The sequence below is a fragment of the Sceloporus undulatus genome, chromosome 4 (assembly GCF_019175285.1).
Source record: "Sceloporus undulatus isolate JIND9_A2432 ecotype Alabama chromosome 4, SceUnd_v1.1, whole genome shotgun sequence".
Classification (NCBI taxonomy): Eukaryota; Metazoa; Chordata; class Lepidosauria; order Squamata; family Phrynosomatidae; genus Sceloporus; species Sceloporus undulatus.
In genome coordinates, this window is record NC_056525.1 from 60,917,118 (window position 1) to 60,937,661 (window position 20,544).

The 20,544-nt window shown below is 41.1% G+C and overlaps 1 protein-coding gene across 1 annotated transcript in view; it reads right to left on the reverse strand.

The window, feature by feature from the left end:
* Window positions 1–6,467: 6,467 nt before the first annotated feature.
* The window catches only part of SOX13 (SRY-box transcription factor 13), an 82,749-nt gene continuing 68,672 nt past the window's right edge, over window positions 6,468–20,544 (reverse strand). The window contains exons 11-14 of the mRNA XM_042465754.1: window positions 18,959–19,055; window positions 17,693–17,836; window positions 9,166–9,382; window positions 6,468–8,082 (exon numbers count right to left, since the gene is read on the reverse strand). Of these exons, the coding sequence (XP_042321688.1) occupies window positions 7,803–8,082; window positions 9,166–9,382; window positions 17,693–17,836; window positions 18,959–19,055 (738 nt within the window). The 3' untranslated portion in view covers window positions 6,468–7,802. The remainder of the gene's footprint in view (window positions 8,083–9,165; window positions 9,383–17,692; window positions 17,837–18,958; window positions 19,056–20,544) is intronic.

Here is a 20,544-nt window from a genome sequence, read left to right on the forward strand (position 1 = left end):
ATCATCAGTACATTCATGTTTTCTTTGCTGGAAGTAACTATGTTTTACAGAATGGCTTGCAATTTCTGACTGGCTAACAAAAGAAAGGCAGCTGCTGGCCTTTGGTGTTGCAAAGAAAAGATTTTAAAGAAAAGGTGACCCTCCCCTCCAGTGAGTTTGAAAAAAGAAAAACAGAAGCTGATCAAGCTGTTATTAAGCATAATTGTAGTTTTTTAAAATAAAGCTGTACCTGTGGGGGATAATGGTATAAGGGTGGAAGAAGGAAGTCGTACAAATTCACTAAAAGTCCTGACTTAAAGTTTATGTCTGAAATTCACAGTTGCAGTTATGAATGTTTAACGAAGAGATGCATTCAGGCCTTACTCATATTCTCTATCCTTACATACTCAGTAGTAGTGTAGGGAATACATAGGGATCATTAACAGCCCCCCCAATTCTAATTGACTGGGCAGTAGCTACTGTGAGCAACAAGGTTCTGGTCTGTCAATTGGGATGCAGCACTGACATTCCCATGCCCTTCCTGAGCATGTTCTCTGATGTGAGGGGGAATTGAAACGGATTCTGCTTCTGTTGAACCAGAGATAGCTGGAGGGAGTGGGCATATGGAAACATCAGTCTGATGTATCTCAATATACATGAGAACACATCCCCATTGCATGCAGTGGATGCTGCCTGGTAAGTCAAGATTGTGGTGGGGAGGAGCAGTTAAACCTTAGTTGACTAACATAATGTAAAGAACTGTATCTAAAACACCACAGACTACATTGGCACTATCAGCCACTGGGAAATTTCAGCTGCATGGGAACTGGGAATCCAAGACTGGAATCCAATTGGTACACTACACTGGTGTAATTGCAGGAAGAAGGAAAAGGCTGCGGGCACTATGGCCAAGAAGAAAGTATGATACTAGAGAAATGGGGTGCTTGACATCAGCAGCCTTTTAGGCTTTCCTTACCAAACTGCTGCACAACTCTGGAAATTGTGAGACTACTGCCTGTCACCAACGTTACCAATTTCTGGGGAATTCCCCGGAATCCAGGGAATTTAATTAATTTCTTTCTGGGTACATTGAATATTCCAGTAAATATTGGCGAATTTCAGGGATTTTGGTAAAAACATTCCGGGAAATCTCTTCAAGGCTTGTTGGCAACACTGCCTGTCACCCTGATAAAGCAGCTAAAGCTGGAGACAACCAATCAGTCTCCCTACTCTGGAATTAGAAAACACTTTCAAGAATTGGGGTGCTTATTGTAAGTGCATAGAGTAACCAGAGGTGTTGCTACCAATGGTGGGGGTGAGGGATACATGAGGGCATCCTCTCAAATATGAATTCTGTCCTTCAAATAAAATTTTCCTTTCCCTGTTTTCAAAGAGTGAGACACTAAAATCATTCACACCTTAGGTCTCTTTTCCTGACCCCTCCTCTTTGGATAGCTAATCTTATTTCTAAATGCTTCAAATTATGGCACTGTTAGAAATTTGGAGAGTGAAGGAGAATTTCATGAGGGGATCAGAATTCTTATTTGGGGAACAATGCCCTCGTTTTGCCCCTCTGTAATACACTCCTGGACTAATTCATGGTCTCATAGGCGCATTACAGACCGCCTGAAAGCGGCGGTCTGCCGCCGCTGCCATTAGCACTGCTGAGGAGCCCCAGTGGCCAAACCACAAGGCTCCCCGGTGCCGCAAAAAAGAAGCACCAAAATGGCGCTTCTTGTGTGCTAATAACGCCTCAAGGCGTCAATGGCACACTCACGGCGTCAGAGCTGTGCAACATGCGGATGCTAAGCGTCTGCTACATCAAGATGGCAGCGCCCGTGTAGAATGTAAAGCATGCCCTTTCCTAACCCTAGTACATCCTGGGGACATACTTTACGCCCGTGCGGAACGGGCCATAGGTATTCTTAAGAGTTTCAAAAATAGTTTTACCAAATGCAACAGTAGAACATAAGAAGAAGAATACTTCTCTTAAACCGCTTTCTAATACTTAAAGATTTTCCTCTTGACAGGTATTTAAAAAAACACCTTTGGGGGTTCTGCAGTGCTTTTGATTTAACTTCTAAATGAGGATGATGGGTATATAGTAGAAATAGCCTGTTTCCATTCAAAAGAAACAGCCCTAGAATTTTCATCCAAATGTTGGCACATTTCATTCCCATGATGTAAACAAAAATATAGGCTTTGAGATTTCAAACATGTTAAACCCTTGAGTGTGCCTCATGGGAGTGAAGTTCATGCAGTGTTATTGCGCAGATGGAGAAAAATAATCTATCCTCTGCTGTCAAAGGCTGCAATCCTAAGCACATTTATTACTGAACAAGATCTGTCATGCTGCCATGGTGCACACACTTACCTGGGAGTAAGTCCCAGTGTATACAGTATTGTTTGAATATGAAAATGCCTTTGCCTTCTACCATTTCCAGACAAATGAGAGCAGCTTTATCCTTTCCAGCACATCTCTGGGGTTTGTTAGGAGACATCACCAGCTGTTAACTGTAGGAGGAAAGTGTCTTAAAGGAATAAGGACAAGAGCTTGGGGGTCTCTGCTCAAAAACATTCTCTTTATTGTACCAAGAAAACAAAAACTCATTATAAACATGTATGTTGAAATATACAGGTTAAGTTACTAGTCTTAATAACAAAATAAAGCTATATCTATATGTACAGACATGAGATGGGGGAAGACACAAAATAAAGCAGCAGTCAGTTGCCAGAACTCACAGGGTGGGTTGGCAAGGGAAAGAACCAGTCTGTAATAACAATAAAGGACAAAGTCTAAGATGCCTCTGCCCAAGAAAGCAATGAACTTACTTCCTCTCCATGAGTCTCTTTCAACCCCATCTTTTCTCTGGCATTGTTGTCTTTGACATAAATGAAAGCGTAGGAGAATAAATTACAGGGATGTGGGAAGAGTAGCTATGGCTTTTCTAAGCCAGTCAGGGGAGCTAAAGCAACTAACATATGTCCCAGGAATGGGGACAAGATAACAGAAAGGTGGCCATGAGGACACCTCAGTCAAGAAGCTAGGCAATAAATTATTGTTGCTCTTAAACAAGAAAAGAACAGTCAATCAGCCTTTCCCCAGATAAAACTATGATCAGTTCTTCCAAGAGACACTAGAACAGAGCTTGGAAATGTTACCTTTTTGGACTACAACCCCTGGAATTCTTCGGCTAGCATGGCTATGAAAATTAAGCCATTAATTTCAAAATCTTTTTTAAAAAAAATTACAAAAGAGGAACTCTTCTCAAATGACTTGGACATTTTCTTGAAAATATATCTCCTCCCTATTAAAGTGGAAGTGGAGGTGATTCTAGAGACACTTCCACTCAAATTTGCCTCTCCCCTCGCTTCTCCTGCACCTCTACCTTGTTGTTGATAACTGCCATAAAATCAGCCATGACTCATGGCAACCCTGTGGATGAGACACCTCCAAGATTCTCTATTTTCCACTGCTCTGTTTGGGTCCGCAAATTCAGGCCTCTGGCCTCCCTGACTGAGTCTATCCATCTGATGTGTGGTCTTCCTCTCTTTCTGTTATCCTCTACTTTTTCTAGTATTATTGTCTTTTCTAACAAGTCATCCCTTCTCAGGATATGATTATCTTGGTTTCCAAGGAGATTTCAAGTTTGATTTGTTCAAGGACCTATTTGTCTGTCTTTTTTGGTGGTCTAGGGTATTCTCAGTACTCTTCTCTAGCACCACATATCAAATGAGTTGCTTTTCTTTTTATCCACTTTTTTTCACTGACCAGTTCTCATGTCTGTACATGGTGATGGGGAAAAGGATGGCCTTGATGATTCGAACTTTAGTGATCAGTTGTATATCTTTACTCTTTAGGATCTTGTCTAGTTTTCTCAAAGCTGCCCTTCTCATTTCTAGTCTTCTTATTTCTGGAGTGCAGTCACCTTTCTGATCAATGTTTGAACCAAGGTACAGGAATTATTTAATTATTTCAATTTCCTCATTGTCTAGGTTGAATTTATGTATTTCTTACATGTTCATTATTTTTGTTTTCTTTATGTTCATCATTAAGCCTGCCTTTACACTTTCTTCTTTGACCTTCCTTAGTAATTGTTCCAACTGATTTGCTGCCATTCCAGTTTCTGCCAGTAGAGAGCATAAGCTTTCCATATTGATTTTAAAGCATGCTCACTATTATATACTGCATTAGTATTCACTAGAAAATAATGAAATGCCAATGGAAATGCACAAAAAAGTTGAAGAGGTTCATCCAAATAACATGATATGAAGATAAAATATGGGAAAGGGTTGTGTGCAGACATAACAGCAAACACACACACACAATTTTAAGAGACTGAGACTGTCTTAAACTCACAGTGCCCCACCCCTGGGTAAGGAGCAGCCTTTATACACTTTTCACACAAAAACCACTCCTAGTTACCCTAATAATTTAATCATTTCATTAGTCTACCCATTGTTCTTATTGTTAAACACTGGATATTAGAAAATTTTACCAATGTCATGTATCATGCAGAAATCTACTAGAAGATTCTGAGCCATTTTGGGGTGCAGACCACCCAAAAAGGGCAGCCTGCTGGTGCCTGTTTTTCCGCCAGAGGGAAGCCTCAGCCACCAAATGGCAAGGCTTCCCACTGGTGGAAAAAGAACCCGCAAAAAGCCAGCAGCGTAACGAGTGTGCCACAGTGCGCCACTGGTGCACTCATCAAAGTACCGCACGGATGCCGCGCAGCACTTGTGTAACAGCATCCTTGTCACATGCAAGGGTTGTGGGGCGTTTGGAAGTGCCACCCCAAGGCACTCCTCGCACGTGATGAGGGCGTCCTTTCTGGCCCATCTGGACCGGGCTGTGAAGTAGAAATTGGTGAAAGATATGCTGGAGACATCCCAGGAGAATCCTACACCCAGAGCTCTTCATACTACAGGTTGACTCTCCCTTATCCTGAATTCTGAAATTCAAAATACTTCAATACCCTTTTTTCATAGGTGGCTGAGATAGTGACACCTTTCCTTTCTGATGGTTCAGTGTATATAAACTTTGTTTCTGCACAAAATTATTTTTAAAAATATTCTACAAAATAACCTTCAGTCTGTATGTATAAGGTGTATATGAAACATAAATGAATTTTGTATTTAGAACTGGGTCGCATCTCCAAAATATCATTATCTATATACATGCTAACAGAGGTATTCCAAAATCCAAAATCATTTCTGGTCCCAAAACATTTCAGATAAGGGAGACTTAACTTGTACATCATTATAACACTTTGATTCTATTATTATGCTATTAAATTCTGGAATCTTAGAAAGGAGTGTTTAGAATTCTCAGCCAGAGATTGCTAGTAGCCCCAAAACAAAAAACAGTCACGGCAGTTGAAGTGGATTCACAGTGTTATAATTTTATAGTGTGGGAGATCCTCAGGAGGACTTGTGTATGATAAGCAGCCAATGATTTGTGTTGTGGGTATAACCATCAACATCTCTTGAGGTGGGGGGATGGATTTTCAAAGATGATTGAGAATCATACCACTCTTCTTTTAATCAGAACAATGCAGCAAGAGTCATCATTCAATGTCATTCGCATCTCATATAAATCCCCCAGATGCTTCAGGTTCTGGTTCCAAAGAACCTAGTCAGTCTGCTTTGTTGCTGCTACTGCTGCTAATGGCCCCCCTCTCCTGCTGTGCATACTGGGAGCTGGCAAACAAACAAGTGCAGGAGGGGAAATGGGCAGTGGCTTAATTTACAAGCAGGGCCAGAGCTGCCAAGGGTATAGAGGGGCCCCTTTGAGACCTCCGTTGTTATTCATTCAAGTCCAGAGCTAAAAATGGCTCCATGGGAATTTACTGGCAGGACCAGTGGGAGTAGAAACAAACAAACATAGGACAAAGTGAAGTTGGATAGGGAGGGGAAGTGAGGACAGGCAGAATTGGCTGGCTTCCGGAACAAGTGTTCCACCCAGACGTTTGGTTTTAAGCAAAGTGAAAAGGCCCCCAGAAAAGTCAGCAGATGGTGACAACTGTGTGTGGATGCTACTATAACCTGGAGCAGCTGGCCAGGATATAAACAGGTAAGGGGTTCAGCTGGCAGGACACCAGTTTCAAGAAAAGCTGGCTGGGAAGGGGAGAGAATGAAAGGGGAAGGGAGAGAGAGCAGACACGTGAGCAATGGATACAAAACCTTAAATCTTGTTCATGTATTATGCCTGTGGCTGCATTTTTTTTCAGGCTTCTATAACAATGGTAAGAGCCAGCATGGTGTAGTGGTTTGAGAGCTGGACTAGGTCTCTAGAAGAGCAAGATTTAAATCTCTGATCAGCAGTGGAAACCTACTGGGTTACTTTGGGCAAGTCCCACTTTCTCAGCCTTAGAAGAAGGCAATGGCCAGCCACCTCTTAACAAAGTTTGCAAAGAAAACAATATGAGAGCGATCTTATAGCACCTTTGAGACTAACTAAAGAAAGAAGTTTGTAGCATGAACTCAGATACATTTGGAGGAAGTAGACTTAAGTCTATGAAAGTTCATGCTGCCAACTTTTCTTAAGCTAGCCTCAAAGGTGCTACAAGATCTCTTGCATACTGATTCTACAGACTAACATGGCTACATTTTTTAAATCTACCACCAAAGAAAACAATATGAGAGAATCAACCAAAGTTGGAGTCAACTTGAAGGCACATAACAACAACAGCAGTGGTGAGGAAAAACAGACAAAATCTGCCAGTTTCAAGCAGTGTATTTCTCCAGAGCCTTGCTTCCTTCACAGCTGCTGTATCCAAAGCCTTTTTCCTCATGGCACCACCATCTGCACCAGTAAAATTATGCTGGCACAGTGCATTCACAGTTTCCAACCAAGGGCTGCACGGAAGACAAATGCCATTGCAATTGGAAGAAGTGGACCTAGCATGCCAGTGTCTAACTCGTTATCGGAGTCATGTTCTCACTCCAGAAAGCATAAAGAGCACTCACATTACTAGAAAGGATGGTGGCTTCAGACAGAACAATTTCTGGATCTGATGTATTGGATTAAAACCTTCCTTCATGACTTCACCTTAGCATTGCTCCCTCTTAATTAATATTTGAGCAGCTTTGGGGGAGCCCCATGCCTTCACATGGAGGGCAAGAGCTCTATCCCTCATCATGGAAAGAGAAGTTTCAGCACCAACTACATTAAACGATTCTCATTCATTCATGTATTTCTCTTCTAGCCTAACCCTGCTGTGCAAATCCAATAACCCTTCCTTTCAAGAAAGATAATAAATGAGCAAGAAGTCTTGCCATCATCATAAGCATGGGCTTAACCCTTCTGTTCATCCACCTCCACATCAAACATATAGCAGGGAGGGAACTGTTGGACTGCAATTCCCATGAGATCTAGGCAGCAGAGCCAGAGAAATGTTCAGAGCTGTAGTTTAACATCATACAGAGGCCTGTAGGGTTCCCACATTGGATATACATGAAGCTCTCTTATATTGAACCCAGCCATTGGTCCAGTGTTATCTACTCTAGCTGTAAGGGGCACTTCAGGATGGATCCTTTTCACTGATTACATTCGGGATTGACCCTGGGACCATCTGCATGCAAGATAGGTACTCTACCACTGAGTTATGGCCCCTACTCTTATATTAGCTTAATACAACCATCTCAGTTCCCAGTGACAGAAGAACATGGAATGCCTCTCTTTCCTAGGCCAGACACCCTGAATGAAACCACCCTATTATTGTCCATCTAGTTATTTGGGTTTGAAAGACAGCAAGACGCTAATGAAGTCTCCCTCCATCCCATTTCCAGATATATCCCCCTTCCCAGCCAACCTCCATGGCTCAGTCTGTGAGAACCACCAACTCGCTGTCACTCTTGTCTTCCCCATCTGAATCCTCATCTTCACTGTAGTGGTACATCTCTCCATCAGGCACTGAATGACTGTCCTCAGTCCCATCTCCTTCTTCTGGCTTCAGACTACGTGTGTTGACAATGACTGGCATGTTTGGTTCCATGCCACGGGGCAGATAGTGATCCATAAGAGGTGGAGCTAGCTGAAGCCCAACTGACCGTTGGTACATGAGATCTGAAGCAGATGGTGGCATCTGACTGCCTTGAGGCCTAGAAAAAAAGAAACACATATAATAAGAAGCACAGCTTTCTTCTAGCATGCCTCACCTTGCATTCATTATGTCACCTATACCACTGTAGTGTAGCTATGGGGAAAAGGAAAGGGGGGGCAATGTCCCTTCAAAAAGGACTGTTGCCCTCAATTAAATTTTCCTTTCCCCCCCAAATTTCTAGCATTGCAGAAGGCGAAACACTGGAAAATAATTCACACCTACTACTATTATATTTGAATACCCTTGGTAATTTTGCCTGCCCATTTTCTTTAAATGTCTGAACTGTATTTCTATAGCCTCAACTGAAGTTTTAAGTTACTGCAATGCTAGAAATTTGAGGACTGAAGGAAAATTTCAAGGGTGTGGGGCAGAATTCCTATTTTGGAGCTGCTCCCCTATAGCTATACCCCTGTATACCACCCTCCACATATAGGAACAAAGACACCAATGCCAGTAAGTTTACTCCCTCTGGTGGATGGATGGGAAACAGATTAGATTCCTGCCCTGATTGTAGAACAGCCAAGCATTGCTAGGACTTACATTCTAGACTCAAGAACACTTTCAGGGCTGCCTGTCGGATAAGGATGCTGCTGTGATCTGGCAAAATATTTAAACATATGCAATCCTTTTAAAGTCAGTGAGGCTTGGATAGACTTATTAAGACCCTGGTTCAGTAGTGTGGAATGGGTCAGTATAAGCCAGTGGTGCCCTTGCCTCTGTGATGACTTTTTTTTTTTTTAGAATGCAGTTGCACATACTGCTATAATGACTAGGAGAAAGCCTTTGCAGGCCACAGTGTTGATCAGCAATTTACCACATGAAGCAAGAACAATGTCCTGCTAAACAAAAGGGTCCCCCTTGTAAGGGGTATGCCACACTGCCTTCCCAGATCAGCTGCATTCCAAGTTTTGGGGAAAGTTACCATTTGGACTACAGCTTCCAGAATTCCCTACCTAGGGATTCTACGAGTTGCAGTCCAAAAATTGACCTTCCCAATCTCTGACTTCAGTCACTGGAAGCTCTTGGTTCCAAGAGCTGCTCTCAGGAATGAGTGGGGGAAGGGGACAGGGGGGAGCCTCACGCAATCAGGTAGCCATGCCTGGCATCTTGGCGCCGGTTCCTCATCAGTGCCTTGTATTCGCCAACACGGAGCCGTTTCCCTTCCACAATGCAAGTGCGCTTGGGGCGGGGCTTATACTTGTAGTTGGGATATTTCTCCAGATGCTGGCGGCTGAGCCGGGCTTGTTCCTCATAGTAGGGCTGCTTCTCCTGATTCGACATCGATTTCCACCGGGAGCCTGCAAAGAAGAGAAAGAGGTGGGAGAGAAGTTTAGCTGTGGTTTACTTTGCTTCAACTTCCATCCATACAGTCCAGTAGGTAAAAACACTGCTTCTCTAATGGAAAGATGTTATAGACATTGAACCATAAACAGTAATATAGGGCCGTACAATCACCCATTTAACAACTTTGTTCACTCTCATGAGCATCCATATTTGTTTTTTTATTGTGATTTGCTTACTTCTTTATTGTTGTTTAGTGACCAATAATTGTTTGTTTGCATAATAATCCATTTGTTATTGTTTGAAAACCAATAAAACATCACATTTAAAAAAACTGCTTCTCAGTAGAGAATGGAAGGTGTTTCCTTAGGAAGAAAGGAAAACAGGAATACAAAATCAAAAGGATGTTTGGTGACCATTTATATTTTTTGTCTGAGAAGAGAAATTCAGGTTAAGTAATTTGCAGAGTGTAGAATATGCTCTAAGTAGTTTATTTTATTAATTAGGGCATGACAGGCTGTAATTATCCTGCTGGTCTAATTCCATCCATGATACTGGACAAGGACCTGATGTGACATTCTAGTATGTGCAGCATTCAGGAAATGCAAAAGATCATTTTGGAAAGAGACTAATGTGATATGATGCACAATACGTGGGGAAGTAACACTTCCAAAACTTTTTGTTGTATCATGACAAAAGATCAGGTGCCTCCCCAGTGTAATGGATGGAATCACACTGAAGAGAAAGATAATTGGTGTAACATTCTTGTTTAAGGGGTTAAAAAAAGAGATTAATTTTTCTTCTGAGCCCTGTAGACTAAGAGTCTATTTACTAAGAAGTAACACTGCTTTAAATAATGAGGCATGGCTAAAAAGTGTAGTCTTGACCACACATAATAGCTGTATGCAAGTAACATCTTACTCCCATGTTCTGGTCATTAGTTCTCCAAAGTCTGGAATAATCTCCTTAAAACAAACAATGGGTTCAATCCAGATTTAGATGTACACAATTGGGCTGATGAAAACAGATTTTCCTTTCTCCTCCTGCCCACAACTGCCCTTCCAGCTCATGGAAAATACAGTACAGCACACCATAGGTCTTATTAAAGGGATGAGCTGTGATGAGAGCTGGGTGGTGCACACACACATACCCCACCCAGATTAGATATAGTGGCCTTTGGAAAATATCTGTTTTTTGTTAGAACAAGGCTAGAAATCATATGACTCTTCAGATCTTGGATTGCAACTCCCAGCAATTCATGATTCCTACCACTGTGCTAGAGGATGACAATCCCAGACCCAACTCAATGACAAGAAGGCACTATATTCTTTTAAGTCTCTCGGTTTTGCTGACTGCTTGGAACTGCAAAAATGGGTTGTTAAATGTCTAACAGATCATCATACACAACTAATGGACTGAAGTAGGTTCAGTGGAGCACAAGTTGTACAGGTCTCAACTGGGCAAGGAAAAGACCAGATGGTAATCAAGCATTAGCTCATCTGGTTTCAAAAACAAACCAAAATCCATTATGTTTCTTTCAAAAGTAATATATGCCCTTTGATTTTTAAAAAGTCCCAGCAAAGATTTTCAGTCCACTTCAGAAAAGGGCGCAAATTCCATGTGCTTCATGTGTACACTTTAAAGAAAAAAATCTGTATTAAGCATCTGCACATATGTCAGCAGTGAACCAAAATGTCATGATAAATTTTGGTCCAGGCGATGTGAAGGACTACATCTTCCTGTAGGAAAAAAACTACCTAGGTTTTAATGATTTTCTGGGGGGACCCTTCTTTCAGTCCCATAACCCTCACAGGGAAATTTGGTAAAGACAAGAAAGAGGGCTTTGCCAGTGGCTACTTCCAGGCAGTGTAAGTCCCTTTCAGGGGAGGCCACATTGGTACACTCTCTCTAATGTCATTCCACTAACAGGCAAAGGCCACTTTATTCACACAGGCTTTTAGTAACTGACCAGCTCCTGAGGTGTCCTTACTAGATGTGCTGCATTTTTTCACTGAAGTACTTTTAATTATTTAAAAATCATTTTATTTTAATATTATTTTAATTTGATGATTATTTAAGCTGTGTAACTATGTTTTGATATTGTTACTTATTGAAGTTTTAGCTATATATGGGTTTTTGTAATCATGCTATGAGCTGTCTGGGGTATCAGTAATGCAAGAAAGTTGGGATTAAAATAAAGCAAAATAAAATAGAATAAAATAAAGAATTGTAAGAGTTTCATTTGAGGAACCAAACAACAAATGCAGCAAACACTAGAATCATAGACTCAAAGAATCAGAGTTGGAAGAGACCGCAAGGGCCATCCAGTCCAACCCCCTGCCATGTAGGAAATCACAATCAAAGCATACCCGACAGATGGCCATCCAGCCTCTGCTTAAAGACCTCCAAAGAAGGAGACTCAACCACACTCCAAAGGAGTGTGTTCCACTGTCGAACAGCCCTTGGTGTGAGGAAGTTCCTTCTAATGTTGAGGTGGAATCTCTTTTCCTGCAGCTTGCATCCATTGTCCTGGGTCCTATTCTCTGGAGAAGCACAAAACAAGCTTGCTCCCTTCCCAATAGGACATCCCTTCAAATATTTAAACAGGGCTATCATATCACCTCTTAACCTCCTCTTCTCCAGACGAAACATACCCAGCTCCCTAAGTCATTCCTCATAGGGCATGGTTTCCAGACTCTTCACCATTTTAGTCACCCTCCTTTGGACATGCTCCAGTTTCTCAACATCCTTTTTGAACTGTGGAGCCCAAAACACAATATACTGACAAACTGCAAATATATGTGGGAATAAATAAAATGCAGGCTTTATTAAATTTAAAGAATACACTACATTTAAAACACAGCATTCATTTTGACTGAGCAGTGGTGAAGGGTATATAAGATCAAAATGCTAAGGCAGGCCATTGAGGATGTGAAAGGCCAGAGACAGCTTGTTGCTGTAGAGCGTGGGAGTAAGATAATGGTATTAAGTTTTTATTCATTCATTTATAGTATTTGTGTATTACCTCCTGACCCAAAAGTGCTCCTGAGGTGATAAACACATGAAAACCAATTAAAACAATCCAAGATAACAACATTTTAAAAACACATTAAATTGACTTCGACTTATGGTGACCCTAATGGGAGAGCTCCAACTCATCTTATCATCAACAGCCCTGCTCAGGTCTTGCACACTCAGGGCCATGACGTCTTTGATTGAGCCTAACTAAGCATTATTGTCTTTACTTGGCCAAAGTATGACAGCTTCAGTTTATGGCTTCTAGGGAGAGTTCAGATTTGATTTGCTCTAGGACCCACTTATTTGTCATTTTAGCTGTCCACATTATCCCTTCACCAGCACCACATCTCAAATGAGTTCATTTTCTTCCTATCAGCTTTCTTCACTGTCCAGCTTTCACAACCATACATACAAATGGGAAATATGATGGCATGGACAATCCTAACTTAGTAGTATTCAATCTTATTGCACCTTAATAAGAATCCCCCCCATGAAATTTTCCTGTAGTTCCCCAAATTTCTAGCATTGAAGAGACAGACACTAAATATATAGAACTCTTATATTTGCTATGTTCACATTCCCTTGTCATATTTTCCTGTTATTTTCCCGCTCTTTTTGCTTGGTGCCTCAACTGCCTTTCTAAATGTTTGGCTGAAATTTTAAGTTACTGCAATACTAGAAATGTGGGGATTGGGGGAAAATTCACAGGGGGGGGGGGAGGTTAAAATTTCTTACTAGGGAAATGCTACAACATTTTGCACCCAATCTCCCCCTGCCCACCACCCACCCCCGGTTAGATATGTATCTGAGATACAGAACTTTGTCTTGGCTCTTTTCATTTGGTGAGCTGGCAGCCTAAGCTGGAACCCCTCCCTTCTACTGACCTTTTTGGTCACCTTCCTATGCTATTCTCTGGATTTTTTCAATCACAAGGTATGCTGAGCAGGTGTAATGGCTAAAATAGACTGCCTGCTGTGTGATTTGAATTCCCTGGGCTGCATAACCTTTACCGTGATTCCCACAAGGAAGTCTGGGAATCAGGGCAAGAAGCAGAGGAAGGGTAGTCTAAATTGCTTTAACCTAGGGAATTGAAAAGCACAGAAAATGTTTTTGAAAAATTAAAAACCCTAAAGATTGACCAGTTTACTTGGCTAAGGGCTTTCAGAAATGTAAATTGCAGAGTATCTCTGTACATAAGAGCATGTCCTGTATGGCCTATTAAGAAAAGTCAGGAAAAAACAACAACAACCTAAATTTCTCATTTTCCCCCCTTCACCAAGGCCATACACATACTCAAGAATGAGGTAGCATTGTGCTGGGTAGTAGAATGGATTTGTGACTCCAAGTAAAACACTGCCTTTTTGAATGCTTTTCTAAGTCTTTTAAAAGAAAATCCCTGCAAGCAGAAACTAGCACAGTAGGAAGCAATCCTTTCCTCCTAATAGGATGGTTTCTATTTGCAGTGAGATTTTTTAAAGTGTTGGGAAGCATTCAAAAATAGCACTACCACCAGCTATAGTCAGACGTGGTTCAGTCATTATACCATCTCTTTATGCTGCATGTTTACATTCAACCAATGAAACATCCTGTAATGTTGTTAAAAGTATTTGGCAATGTAGCCGATACAAATATGAACAGTTTCATATTAAACCTAAAAAAATTCTAGAAGACCTATCAGAGCTATTACTATTGAGAGCAAGTCATTCCCTAGATCAGGGATAGGTTTCTTGGTCCCTTTAAGATACTTTGGACTACAACTTCTATTATCCACAGTGGCTCGTGCTGGCAATATTAAATGTGTGGAAGTGGTTCCCAATCTGTGCTTCATGGAGCCTTAAGGGCTCCACAAGTCAAAAAGGTTGGGAAACCCTGTTCTAGGTCAATGTGTCTCCTTTTTGCACCCTGGAAAGGCCAGATCAGGGCCGCGGTGTGCAGTTGCCACAGCGCCAAGCTGGCACAGCTGGTGGCGGCTGCAGGACACCCCTTAGCGGCGGTCTGCACAGCCCCTCAGTTTAATGTAGCTGCAGTATATATGCCAATTTCTTCTCCATTTTCTGACTGTAAAATCACTCCTCAGCTGGAAATATTATTTGAAAGAGCTCATTTCATGCAATTTAAGAAGCATGCTTCTCTTTTCACTTTTTTTTAATGAACTTTGTTACTTTATCTACAGCGAAAATGTAGAGAGGCCTCTGCCCCAGGTAGCTTACTGTCTTTCCCCCTTATGTTACCATATAAAGTGACATTTCCATTAAGAATAATAATGAGGGGCTTCTGCTTTCAGACCATGAAAATAATGTTTGCTAAAGCTTACTGAGACTGGTTGCAAAACAAGATCCGCTATTTTTAGAGAAAAAGCAGTAGATGTTCTGCCATATTATTTTTGTTTGGTCCTTTATAGGCAACCTCCTGTGGCTGATAAATTCACTAACAGGGATAATTGCCAGACACTGGGTTTTCTGCTGAATGGTAAGTGCAAGGCAATCACTCACAAAGTGGTTCAGCTTCCTATGGCCACTGCAAAAATCCAATAATATTTTGTCAGTTGAAATGTTGTGTGTTGTCATGGTGATGAACTTCATAAAATTTGGATGTTGCCTTTTAGATTATCATTACTAGGCCCGCTAAACTGTTTTATTATACATACATACATACATACATACATATGCACTTATGTATATGTCTCTCTGTGTTGTATATCTCAGTCCTGGCTATACTACACAGATTACTATGTTGATTTTTGAAAGAAGAAAAGCTGTTATGACTTTTGTTGAAAGATAACCATTGCTTGCTTGATTGAATGATTATTATTGTCCTTACAGTTTTTGTAATCATCTACCTGTAATGTATATGTAACTAAAATAAAAACATCAGAAGTAAAATTATAGAAAAAACAAACAAATCATGGCACCCTGTAGTACCTGATAGAGAAACATGTTTAGCCTGTCTTATAATATGCACAAAACTGAACATGTGGTTGAGAGAACCGATACAATAGCCTTCCTGAGATTACAACTCAAATACAACAGGAATGGGAAAGTTGTGGTCCAAAAGATGTTGCTGGACTAATTGTTGAGGCACGATGGGAGTTGAGTTCTAAAAAAATCTAGAGGGCCATAAGCTCTTACCCTTGCTTTAAAAATACTGTCCTATGCCTCAATTCTTAGAGCAAGCTTCATGCCTCAATTCTTAGGGCATGTATTAGAAATGTCCTCCAGATTTCAGAGAAACTTTGACTCCAAAGGAACAAGAGTGTGAATTTGAGATTTCATCCTGTCTTGTCAAAATGTCACCTGGTCTCCTGTTTTTCTAATAACCTATGGGCTATATGTTTCAGTCTGACACAAGTTTTTGTGATAAGCAAATATTCCACAGAAGAAAGAACTGGCCTGTTGCAGTGGCTGGAAAAATACTGTCTGCTAGGGACAGTGTTAAATATACTATCTGCTAGGTTAATGTAAACAGCCCAGGGTCTGGCAAGGTGTTTCCACTATGGTTCCCAGTGAATTCAGAGTAGGATGGTTAATCTTCTCTATGAAATCTGTGTCCATGTGGGGATGCTTTCTTTAAGCAGCTCAAACATGATGTAGGTAATCCAGGATCAAATTTCCACTGAACCAGAAAACTCCCTACATGACCTTGGACCAGTCAGTCCCTCTTAGCCTAGCCTACCTCATAAGGCTGTTGTAGTGAAGATCAAATGTATGGGGCAGGCCCATGTACACTACCTTGAGCTTGTGGGAAGAAAAGGTGGGATATAAAAATGACTAAAACTAAAAATGACTCACTAAATAGATTTAAACCCTACCTCTTTGGTTCCTTTAGATAGTTTCCTGCTTTTACCATTTAGGCCAGTTTGGGAATGAACCAATATTAGCCCAGTTACCAAAAGATCTGCAGATAATCCTGAAATTTTATCAGAATAAATTCAGGCATTCAGCAGATTGCTGCATAATTAGCACTGCCAGATTGGAATCTATAGAGTTTATCAGACGAAGAAATAAGCCAGTTTACCTCTTCAGCATTCAGTTCAGGATCCGGGATGCCCTCGGATGTTATCAGACCTAAATCGCCACCGATTTAGCCACAATGTCACCACCTAGATGCATCCCAGGTTGAAGCCTCACTCAGCCAGCACTTTTTCAAAGTCGTGGAGCTTCCAACTTCAAAAAAATAGCCGACTGAGTGAGGCTTCGATGCATCCAGGCGGCAGCATCACAGCTAGATCAGTGGTGATTTAGGTCTGATAACATCCAGGGATATCCTAGATCCTGAACTGAATGCGGAAGAGGTAAGCCATCTTATTTCTTTGTCTGATAAGTTCCTAGATTTGATCCCTTTAGTAATACAGCTGCTACTGCAAAATAGTGAATATAAAAGCATGCATGTTAGACATGGTGGCTGCAGGGGAAAGTATCCCCAATTGCCAGGGTGGGAAATATGGGTCTCTCCAAATTCACTGGAACATCTACCATTTCCTATGCTGGCTAGGCTAATGGGAATTGTAGTCCAGAAGCATGTCTTTCCCATACCTATCCTACTGGAAGTCTTTCTTCTAGTGTCTAGATTATTAAACCATGGTTTGTTGGACCAATCTGCATTCTGCTTCACACCACAAGAAATTCAAATTTAGCATCATACTCCTGAGCCTATGCTTTCTTTCCCCCCTTTCCTCTAGCACAAATCATACTTTTAAACAATAAGAGGCAGAATCATATTACCACTCATTTCCAGATCAAAAAGAAAGCCTTGTCATTGATTGAAACGGCAATGTGCAAACATAGTCCTAAATAGAGTTTAACTAAGTTAATTTATAATGCCACTCCCAGAATTTTCCAGCCACTATGGGCATGTTGGCTGAGGTATGCTAGGAGTTTTAGAAGTCCCTTGTCTAGTTCAGTACTGAGGCTGCAATTCATATCATAAGCTTGAAAAAATGCCCACAATCACAACGTTAATATAGCTCTTTGAGAAGAGGAAAGCCTTTGCTATCTGTCTGCTTGCATTTAGGTTTTATTTCCCCTTTATTTTCATTTTATTTTCTTTTTAAAATACTGTTTTCACATCTGCTTTTCATGCTCGGGTATCAAATTTGAAGAATCAGACAGTTGTGATGGACTGTCACCAGAGAGAAAGGTGAGGATTTGCTTGTGTGCTTTTATCACAGCACACAGCCAGCTGGTAACCTGCATGAGATTAGCAAGAATTCCTTGCCTGAGGGTATATGGGGCTAACAATGTGCTTTGCAGAAATACCCAATGCCACTGGGGAGCAGAACTAAAGGATCTTGGCAATGCTTACTCCCTTACCTAGAATCTTACTGATGCTTGAATTGTGCATGTCTGGGAAAGCTTGCAAGATCTTGCGCCTCTCGTCCTTGGCCCACACCATGAAGGCATTCATAGGACGCTTTATGTGGTTGTTGTTTCTGGATTCAGGAAAATGGCGTGAGCCTATGAAAAGAAAAGTAGGGACCAGGATGGTTAAAAAACACAACAACACTGCAAAGCATAACCAAAAATAATTAACTAGATTTAAGAGAGTTTATGAACAAAAGGCCTGTCTCCCCCACCCACCCCTCCATAATCTCAGCAGGTTTCCTCACTGGCCTGCAAGTCCCCCAGTCTCTGTCCCCCTAGTCTCTTTACCATGCATTATTCTCTTCCTTAAAGGACTGCTTCTTCCTTCCTTTCATGAGACCCTTTCTGCATCTTCTGGCTCATTAACCCCAAACAGCAATAACTGTTGTCAGGTTTCTACAATTTCTAGAACATTACAGCGTAAGTCAAAGCTGCAGAGTCTTTAAACAGGTATTCAGAAGGCAGAGTTTCTGAAGGTATAGCTTCTCCCAGTAATGAAAACATATGAGGAGATAAGATGCACCTGACAAAATGCATCACAGGAATACTGGCCTATAATGAATCTGACAACCCTATCTATTTAAAAGATCTTTCCCAGATCCCCATGTCAGACTCTATAGATGTGAAAGGATCTCAAAAGATTGCCAGTGACCATTGTGGAAAAGAAACTCATGCTAGAAATTTATAGGTGGATGGAGTAAGCGACTCTGAAGGAAAATGGAAAATGTCAAGATTCTACCATAAGTATGTACCTCTGAAGTGCCCCTTGAAACATTTTTGGAGCACTGATGAACTCACAAGATAATGAAATAGCTCATTCAAAGAGAGTAAGAATTTACTTGGTTTCTGGAAAACATGACAGATGGTAAACTCTACACAGTACATTTCACAAGTATGTGAAACTGTACAACAGATGTTGTTTGACACCAAGTCCCAGCAGCCCTAAACATCATAGCCAATGTCAAGAAGCTGCAGTCCACCACATTTGGTGAGCTACATGATTCCCAGTCCTACTAGGAGTTAATGGAAGTCATCAATGCATAGCACCATTGGAAAAAAAATTCTGGTTATTCTAATGAGATATTCTTTCAGAAATTTTGCCTAACACCCATCCTCACATTATATGGCTCTTATGTCCTTCATGGTATTGATTGAAACAAAGAAAAAGCCCAGATTTTCCCTGGAAAAGTTCTTATGAAAAGCAACAGTCATTACCATCACCATCGCAGGTTAACATGGATTCGTCCAGCCTTTGTAAAGAAGTCTCCTCTGCCTGTTCTTTTGCGGGTGGAGATTCCAAGCCAGCATGGTCCTGAAAGTGGTTAGCTGCATTTTATCACGGCAGGAAATTTAAAAGAAACTAGCAATGATATCTTTCCTAGAAGTATTTTGTGGCATTCACTTTATGTTTCAAAAAGAGTGGTTACTTTCATCTTATGTTATTCAAGAGATCACAACAGAGTGTTCCCATATGACTCAAGGGAATAATAATTCAAAAATTCAAGTCTCAAAAATTCAAAAGCTGCTCTCTGGCTAGCTAGCAAAGGACTACAAAAAGAGGAGGATGTAACACAATTTGCAAGATTCAAGAGCCTGAGATGACAAAATATCCAAATTTCTCCAGTTCAGAGGAAAGTTCTTTTCACTGACAGAGTAACCAGCATTCTTGATACCTCTTATTGACATTACTCTCAAGGAGAAAAGCTTAATGAGTTAGGTCACATCTGTTATGGAGCTCCTTGACACAATTTTAATGTTATGGAATTCCTCAACACAGCAAACATCCTCTGTTCCATTTTGTGTTACATCTGAAGTTTGGAACTGATGAGATGGTAAGTTAATGTACAATCTTTCTCAATCAAAACCTCTAGGCTAATTATGAGCATAAACATACTCAGATTTCAGGTTCAGTATATAATTAGTTTGGTTCAAGCAGCTCCAGCTGTTCTCTTATTGCAAAGTTTGAGCAGCATGTGACCCATGAGGCTCACTCATGCAGCCTTTTTTGTGGCCTCTGTCCCCTGCATTTCCTGTTGCTACTAATAGGAGCATGCCTGAAATTTGGTTTAAAAAAGGACCATTAGGAGGGGAAGGAAAGGGAAGGGGACACTCTGCACTGCCATTCCACTCTTGTATACTCCTCCCCCACATACAGCCACTGGACCTCCACCATATTTTCGTAGCAGCCATGGGACTTTGGTGGTGGATAGTGTGGCCCTCAGATCACACTGAGAATTTGGCTATCTCTACCATATCCCTTCAACTTCTCTAGTAAATTACTATGAGAACAGGCTACAATTGAAGCTTTCACTCTCAATACAGTGGATGATGCTACTCCTGGAAATACTGGGGCTTCTGATGAGTTTATGAGGATGGTGAAACCTTGGAATGTATAGTCCCCATGGATCCCAGTGCTGAGCTGTTACTGGATCTGATGTGCAACAGCAGCCCTTCTTGTTGACACTGCTTGGAATCTTTTGGGACAAATTGAAGGAACCATGCAGGAGAGGCTTCACTAGCAGCTGGCAAGCCTCCAAGGTGACTTGTGTTCTTTAGTTGGGTGTAAGAAGAGGTGGGAAGGTTTTAGGCCTCTTCCTGTTCCTGACAACTTGGAGTTCAAAATTAATTGTACAATTTAATCATATGCAGTCAGCCCTCTTTATCCATGGATTATTTATCATAGAATCATAGAATAATAGACTTGGAAGAGACCACAAGGGCCATTCAGTCCAACCCCTGCCATGCAGGAACTCTCAAACAAAGTATCCCCAACAGATGATCATCCAGCCTCTGTATCCACA